Consider the following 8986-nt stretch of genomic DNA (forward strand, 5'->3'; position numbering starts at 1 on the left):
AGAATAAAATTATACAAAATAAAAAGGCCAGCCTGTTTACTCTTACAGTCCAACAAAAAATCTCTTCTGTACAAAATATAAAAAATGTAGTGCAAAAACAAACACTGTGCCGTGCACAGTACAGAAATTCCTGAGTGTTTAACACAATATAACAGTCCCAACACAGAACCTGATGCACAATGAAACTGACTCTCTTAACTACTATTCTGGCAGCTTACATGCTAATGAGTGTGCAATTACTGCAATATAAGTACTGGCCACTTTCCTCCTTCTCTCCTCCCTCACAACTCTACTCCTCCTACTATGAATTACTGTGGAGGAATGTGAGCATGTCCACGTGTTCTTTGGTGAGGCTTGCTCTTTTTTTGCTCACAATGGTCCCTGCTGCTGAGAACAGACGTTCAGAAGGTGTGGATGTTGCAGGGGCAGCCAGATAAGATCTCGCCACAACAGCCAGGGAGAGGAACTTTGTTTCATTTTCTTTCCACCATTGGAGTGGGTTTTTGTCCTTTGGAATGGCTCTCCCCCCAAAGTACAGAAGCACCTCATTCCTGACAGCATCTTCCCTCTGGTCATGGGCTGGGTCGTCATCTTCCATCTCCTCCTCCTCATCTGACCCAAGCAATGTGTCCAGGACAGACTTTGGCTTCTGTCCTCTTGAGTGATCTAGCTGGCCACTGGGGGAGTCAGGCTCTTCCCTCACTCGTACTCGTCTGGCATCAAGTGCAAGGGTCTGAAGTTTGATTTTCACCTTCAGGATGTCGTCTGTGGACAGGAACTTGAGTTTTCGGAATCTCGGATCAAGGGCCGCGGCGAAGATGCACACATTCTTCCCGTCCTCGTCATAAGTAGTCTCAACCTTCCATCTGAAAAATAATGGATTTAATGTGCACACTTTAAATCAAAGAAATTCAAGGTGCTTCAAGAGAAAGATAACAGTAGAATCCATAGCTCTACATGATAGAATCACAATGGGAAAACATTGATGCAAACTGGGAAAGTTTAATTCAAATATTCAGTTAGTTCACTATAAGAGATTTAAAGAGCTGAATATGTAAACTAACCTTGAAGCAATCTGTGCTGCGGCTGCAGTTTGGAAGGTGGCAATTTGAGCAGACTCAAAGGCTTTCTGCATGGACTGCTGTAGGCCTTTCACCAGCGGAGGCAGGACAGAGACCGTGACATATGCCTCTCCACTCAGGAAGACGGTGGCTTGCTCGAAGGGCTCAAGTGCTTGACGTAGGTCCCCCAGGATGCTCCATTGGTCAGCTCTCATATCCAGGTAGTGTTTTGCTGCCTTGGTGACCTCTGGGTCTGAGAGGGTTGCGGTTACAGGCCACCGCTGCTCAAGGAGGCGTTTGATCATGTAAAAAGAGCTATTCCATCTGATGGGTACATCCTGTGACAACTTGTGTTGCGGTGTGCCCATTTGCTCTTGTTTGAGTTTCAGCTTCAGGGTGGCGACCTCGCTGCTGTGGAAGTATGTGACGAGGCTCCTTGCTGCCCCAAGTGCCTTGTTGATTCGGGGCTCTTTCAGTGCATGGTTGACAATCAACTGGGTGGTATGGCCAGCACATCGAAGTGAGGCAACACCATGCTTCTCCTCAAGGATTCTAAGGGCTTTCACAACGTTCGCTGCATTATCGTGGACAATTGCCTGGACATCATCATGGAGAGAAAAGTCAAACTTCTCAGCGACCTCCTCAATCCAGAGAGCGATGTTGTCACCAGTGTGTCTGTCCTCAAGGGGCTTTGTGCAAAGAACAAATGAGACCATCTCCCAGTTTTCATTAATGTAGTGGCAAGTCACTCCAAGGTATGCCTCCGTGGCAATACTTGTCCAGGCATCGGTGGTGAGCGTTATCTTTGAGGACCTCTTCTTTAAGTTTCCCTTCAGATCGTCAAGAACACGTTGGTATGCTTTCTCCAGCTGCTTGGTAAACCACCACCTGGAGGGACATTTGAAGCCTGGGCAGGCATATTCAATCATATCTATGAAGGCTTCACCCTCAACGAGAGACAAAGGCCTCATGTCTTTGACGATCACCTGTAAGATAAAACAAATATATTATTATTATTAATAACAACACAGCACCTTTCATAGAGCTATGTTGCTTACAGTGTAAGAAGCTTAATTATTACACAATCCAAACAAGGACACAAATAAAAAGGCCAAGTGAAGAAACACCTATAAACTAGCTAATAAATCAGGACACAATAAATGGGATCAGGACAGCCATTCCCTCCTAAAAGATGCTCAAAGGAAGCAAATAATTACTTACTCTCAAGATTCTTTTGCTGAGTTCGGCTGCCTTCTGTGGAGTGCATTGCGCCTCTTTCCCAAGATAGGACGGCAAGGTTCTTTGCTTTGTCCTAGAAAACACAACAGCAATGAACAATGGAACAACAGCTATGACAGTGGGGCATATTAAATCTACTCTTAAACTCATTGCAGTGCTATGGTATAATTAGCTTACTTGAAGGCTAATGTGGTTACTTTTTAAACAATGTTAAGTCCAACAATGCATTTCATGTTTATCTAAAAGCTTGTAGAGTACTATATCTACACAGTGAAAATGTTTGGTAGTGCAACTCATATGAGCCCTATCACACTTGGATGTGCTGGTGCTAATTTTAATGTTTTCAATGCTCATAAAAACATTAATTAATTCATGACAACTGTGCACCAGCTTACGTGCAGCCCTGGCCTGGACATTGCTTGGCTCCGTTAGTTGACATACATTGATACTATAAGCTGACTAACGTTAGTCTAATGTTATGTTTGACTCGTAAACGACCACAACATGAGTTAGCTCTCTGTGCAGTTTGTTCGTTCCGGGTTAGTAGCAGCGAGATAGCGGTGTTCTGCAGACGTAAACTAGCTACCATTCCAGCCAACATTAAATGCTGACAAACGTTAACTAACACATAGCTGGCGCCGCTAGCTAGGTAGCTAACATTAACTACTAACCAACCAAGCACGAACAAACCGCACAGAGAGCTATAAGATAGTTAGCACTACCGAAGTGCACAGAACTCAAGCTGCACAACACACTACACAAACGTGGAATTAATTTAGCCAAAGTTAGTACTTACTTATCATTGTTCCCTCCACGAGAGACAAGGGGGTGCCTCCGCTTTAAATGCTCCAACATCGCTGTTGTGCTAGTGTGGTATGCCAACTCCATTTGGCAAAGACTGCAAATAACAATGCCTTTGCGTTTTGGAGATGTTTTTGTTTGGGGGCTTTTTGCAGGGCTTCGTGCGCAATCCTGTGAGGAGGAGGTGGTAGCCGTTTCAGTCTCCATAGTGTTTAAAGTGCGATTGCGAACTGCTTGTTGTTGTTTTGGGTGACCCACGTGTGTGTGGCGATGCGTCGACGAGGAAATATGTCGTCGACGATATTTTGAAGTCGTCGACGCGTCGCTACAGCACTAATCTCGAGCCGGTTTCTCAAACTTACCTACCCCTCCTTTAAGAACTACCTGATTGAATTATAATAAGAGGGGAATTCAATGAATTTGATTAATTTCTTGCAAGTAAGGCCAAAAATAAGTCTTCCTTAAAATTAGTTCTATTAATTTTCCCTTGTATTATTTTCAACATTTGCAGTGTGGTTTGCTGCACAACAAGCTGGGACAACTTCTGCTGGTCCTGTAACCCCGGTGGAAAACATTCCACCAGCCCCCCCTGGACCAGAGCAAGAGCCAGAGCCCTCCGGCTCGAGCCGGAGCCGGAATCTATTCTTGAACTTACACCCTCTTTGCTTCACCATCTTTTCCGCTCAGCACTCTTCCTCCACTGTCCTTCTCCTCCTCCCAGCCTCCCCCCTCCCCTACTCTTCTCCTCCATCCTCCCTCTCCTCCCAGCCTCCTCCCTCCCCCTTTGCTTCTCCTCCACATCCTCCCTCTCCTCCCAGCCTCCTCCCTCCCCCTTCTCTTCTCATCCACCTCCTCCATCCTCCCTCTCCTCCCAGCCTCCTCCCTCCCCCTACTCTTCTCCTCCATCCTCCCTCTCCTCCCAGCCTCCTCCCTCCCCCTTCGCTTCTCCTCCACATCCTCCCTCTCCTCCCAGCCTCCTCCCTCCCCCTTCTCTTCTCATCCCCTCCTCCCTCTCCTCCCAGCCTCCTCCCTCCCCCTTCTCTTCTCCTCCCACCTCCTCCCTCTCCTCCCTCCCCCTTCTCTTCTCCTCCACCTCCTCCATCCTCCCTCTCTTTCAACAGATTTGATCAGTCATGCGCCTCCCCCCCCCGACCCATTCCCCCCCTGCTGCACCCCCCATTGTCCACACTGCCTGGAAATGGCCCTGTCACCCCTCCCACCTCTACTCAGCCCCCGGTCATCAGCTCACAGACACCTCTCACATCAGCCCCTGTTTCTTCTCCACCCGCTGACGACACCTTGTCCTTCACAACCAACCAGGTGAGGAGGGAGCTGCAGAAGTGTAAGGCGAGGAAAGCGGTGGGTCCAGATGGCATCATCTCGAGGCTCCTCAAATCCTGTGTGGACCAGCTGTGTGGGATTGTGGAGCTTCTATTCAACCTGAGCCTGAAGCAAGGGAGGGTACCACAACTGTGGAAGATGTCCTGTGTGGTACCTGTGCCAAAGACCCCTCGTCCCAAGGAATTCAACAGCTACCGGCCGGTGGCGCTGACATCACAGCTGATGAAGACCCTGGAGAGGCTGGTCCTTGGACACCTCCGGCCCCTTGTGGGACCATCAATGGACCTGCTGCAGTTCGCCTACCAGCCTGCCATCGGGGTGGATGACGCCGTCATCTACCTGCTGCAGAGGTCCCTCTCCCACCTGGAGAAGCCGGGGGGCACTATGAGGATCATGTTCTTTGATTTCTCCAGTGCCTTCAACACCATCCAGCCCCCACTCCTGGGGGACAAGCTACAGCTCTCGGGGGTGGATCACCACCTCACCTCCTGGATCCTGGACTACCTCACCAACCGCCCACAGTACGTGAGGACCAGGGAGTGTCAATCAGACACCATCATCAGCAGTACGGGGGGCCCCCAGGGTTTCTCTTCACCCTCTACACTGCAGACTTCACCCACAACACTGCAACCTGTCACCTGCAGAAGTTCTCTGATTGGCCTCATCTCCAACGAGGACGACAGGGACTACAGGGAGCTGACGCAGGACTTCACCCTCTGGTGCCAGAGGAACCACCTCCAGCTCAATGCAACGAAGACCAAGGAACTGGTGGTGGATTTCAGACGGCGCCAACACTCCCCCGTGACACCAGTGAACATCCAGGGAGCGGACATTGAGATTGTGAAATCTTACAAATACCTGGGCGTTCATCTGAACAATAAACTGGACTGGACTGATAATTCTGCTGCTCTGTACAAGAAGGGACAGAGCAGACTCTTTCTGCTGAGGAGACTGAGGTCTTTTGGGGTGCAGGGGGCACTCCTTCAGACTTTTTATGACTCTGTTGTGGCATCAGCCATTTTCTATGGTGTGGCCTGCTGGGGCAGCAACATCTCGGATGCTGACAGGAAGAGACTGAACAGACTGGTAAGGAAGGCCAGCTCTGTCCTGGGGAGTCCTCTGGACACTGTGAAGGTGGTGGGAGACAGGAGAATGGCAGCCAAGCTGTCCTCCCTGCTGGACAATATGTCCCACCCCCTCCAGGACACCCTGTCCTCACTGTGCAGCTCCTTCAGTGACAGGCTGCTGCACCCCACCTGTCACACGGAGAGATACCGCAGGTCCTACCTTCCTGCAGCGGTCAGACTATACAACCAGCACAGCCCCTAGTAGACCCCCCCCCATCCCCTACACACACCACAACACAGACTATATGTGACCCGCTCTATCGAAATCAGTCGGAAGTCGCAACGGCTCATTTCAAAATAAACGTGGATTTGCGTAAAAAACTATTTTTTCGGGGTTCGGGTGTTTTGTTTGATTTTAAATAAACAAAGTCTTGGCTTTCAGAATATGAAACTTTTATTTCCAAAATCACACGATAAATACATTTGTGAAGCTTGTAAAGGGAAGATGACAGGCACCTCTCTCTCGCAATCTGCTCTTCCGTAGCGCAGCTCCCCCTCCCTCCGGCTGAAATTATGAATGTAAGGCATATAGTAATCATAGATAACACGGCAGGGTCCGTTACAGTTTGTTTTCATCTGATTTCAATTAAACAAAGTCTTGGCTTTCAGAATATTAAACTTGTTTCGGCAAATGTAGATGATAAATACAACTATGAAGCTTGTAACGGCATATTTACAAGCGGAGAACGGAGTAACTTAACGTCACAGCAAGCATAACAACAGCCGGTGTTTCTCGTGAGTGTTTTCCCCGGGAAACAAACACAATATACACAAACGCAAAAATACACAAACACACACACACACACACACTCGCGAGCTTCCCCCAGACCAGTAATCCAAACGGAAATATTTTCCCTCCGGACTATTTTGATCATTTGCTCCGCTAATAATCAATCAGATTGATGGATTCCAGAGAAGAGGAAACTTTGAAGGCCTTTTTCTCAAAATGATGACTCGGTGACAGTCATTATATAATGTGACATATTTTGCTTAATATTTGGAGTACAAAAACAATCTTGATATCATTAGAAAGCTAGGAATCTCCTCTTTCCAACAGTGTATACAACTCAAAATGTGTCTTCGGGTCAATGCGACTGATTTCGATAGAGCAGGTCACATATCACCCCTTGCTGCTAAATACCAATCAACTATGTGCAATATGTGCAATATGTGCAATATATATATATGCCGTTGATAACTGTGTAATTTATAACTGGCTGCTAAATCCTTAGAACCGTTACAAGGTGTGTTTGTTGCATTTTGTATCTTGTAAATTGTGTAACTTGCTGCAGTTAAATACCATCATACTATGTGAAATATGTGCTATATGTGCAATATATACATGATATACATAATCCATTAATAACTGTGTAATATATACCTGGCTGCTAAATCCTAAGAACTGTTACAGGATTTGTATTTTGGAAAGTATTTTTTATTATATCATAACTTAGTACTTTTTTCTTAACATAGGTAACATTAAGCTGTCTGTGGCTCTTTCCTGCTGTAACGATGCAAATTTCCCCTCTGTGGGACTAATAAAGGTATTCTGATTCTGATTCCTCCCAGCCTCCTCCCTCCCCCTTCACTTCTCCTCCACCTCCTCCATGCTCCCTCTCCTCCCAGCCTCCTCCCTCCCCCTTCACTTCTCCTCCACCTCCTCCATGCTCCCTCTCCTCCCAGCCTCCACCTTCCAAAAAAAGTCGAAGAGGTTCGATTTGCACTATACTAAAACATTTTTTTTTAATTATTGTTTGGAAGACTTATTACCTAATTATTAAAATTGTGTTTTTTATTTTTAGAATGCAGGAAACACAGGACCCAGAAGGTTTTCTTGTATGAAAGCATTGTGGACAGAAGAGTTTTAAATGTAAGTATGTTCTAATTTCTTCCTTTTTGTTTTTCTTCTTAAATAACATAAAAACGTACAGAACATTACCGTCTACAGACGAGATATCTGCACAGAGCCCAAACGATACTAACATATAACCGCCTCTGAATCCAGAGATACACAAGTATCCACTATCGTACCAGTATGGAGCAGTGAGGTTCCTCAATCCATCCTCAACACTGCACCTTTTGTTGTCATTGTAAGCATTACAGGACTACGTTTTGCATTCCTTATAACCTTGTGTTGTAGGAAACTCCCAGTCTTAAAGAAGCTGCTCCATACTGGTACAATAGTGGATTCTTCTGTATCTCTGGGATCAGATGCTGTTGTCTGTTAGTATTGTTTATGTGTAGAAATCTAACCTTATTCATGGTCTATAAATGGTACCAATAATGTTCTGTAAAGTTGTATCACCTAACTTTGGAAAGTATCTCTCATTACTATTTGTGTCCTTTTCATGTCATGCCTTTCAGCAAAGAGAAGAAGTAAAAATTAGGTGGACACCATGCTCCGATTGGTAAGTTCTTCCTTAATGACCATACATGTATGTGTTGTACTGGAAGCAAAGGGTTTATACACTGATGCAGTGTTTCAAATCCTATTTTAAATTGACTTACTTGGCTGATTAAGCATCACAATTACTACTACTATAGCATGACATATTAATATCTATTCAACTGTTCTTTATGTGTGTTTTGCAGTGGCAAGAACTGGGAGGACACATGGGAGCCTGCCCAACTCTATAGCAGCTCAAAATGGAAAGACAAATAACTGCTGTTTCCAATGTTGATCATCAGTTGTAATGTTCAGTTCATGTCTGTTAAAGGGGACCTATCATGCAAAATGCACTTTTGTACGTCTTTTATACATGAATATGTGTCCCCGGTGTGTCAGGGAACTCACCAAGTGTCAGAAAACACAACCCTCTCTCTTTTCCTCCATACCCAAATCTCTAAAAACGGGGCTGCAACGGAGCTGATACAGATTTGAAATTGTTCTGACGTCAGAAACGGGGAGCTCCGCCTATATGGGCAACTCTCCACCATATGAGAAACATTATGTTTTGTAGCATTAAAACCTAGAATCTTATTCGAAACCTACTATCAAAGTATTCACCTGAAATGTAGCACAATTTGGGTCCTGTTAAAAGCACTATTTGAAAATGTAGATGTGTCAGGTCAACATGTGACTTATCTGGTTTGCTATGCAAAATGATAACAGTTGTACTCCCCAGTTGAACTGTATTTGACGATCATTAAATCCACAAACATAATTTGGGAAATAAATCAAAGACCAGTGACGTGCGGTGAGGTTCATGGCTGGTGAGGCACTGACTCTTTCAGAGTCAGATTTACAAATATTATATTTTGACTTTAATCGAAATATTCGGTTATTTTCAAAAGCTTTTTTAGTCTGATGCTTCGATTCATTTTAAACGGACCGTTCAACAAAAGAATACCCAAAATCTAAATATTGGATTGTTCTTTCTTAGTAAGATCCCATTTTCATTACAAATGTGGTCTTAC

The 8986-nt window shown here is 45.4% G+C and overlaps 1 protein-coding gene across 1 annotated transcript; it reads right to left on the reverse strand.

Moving 5' to 3' along the window:
* Positions 1–301: 301 nt before the first annotated feature.
* LOC117497389 (zinc finger BED domain-containing protein 1-like) lies at positions 302–2421 on the reverse strand. Its single transcript, XM_034149366.1, has 3 exons — positions 2283–2421; positions 1065–2047; positions 302–866 (listed from the first exon to the last, which is right to left on the reverse strand). The coding sequence occupies exons 2-3, from the start codon at positions 2030–2032 to the stop codon at positions 302–304; spliced, it is 1533 nt and encodes a 510-aa protein (XP_034005257.1). The 5' UTR covers positions 2033–2047; positions 2283–2421.
* Positions 2422–8986: the final 6565 nt, after the last annotated feature.

This window comes from Trematomus bernacchii, unplaced genomic scaffold (assembly GCF_902827165.1).
Source record: "Trematomus bernacchii unplaced genomic scaffold, fTreBer1.1, whole genome shotgun sequence".
Taxonomy (NCBI): domain Eukaryota; kingdom Metazoa; phylum Chordata; class Actinopteri; order Perciformes; family Nototheniidae; genus Trematomus; species Trematomus bernacchii.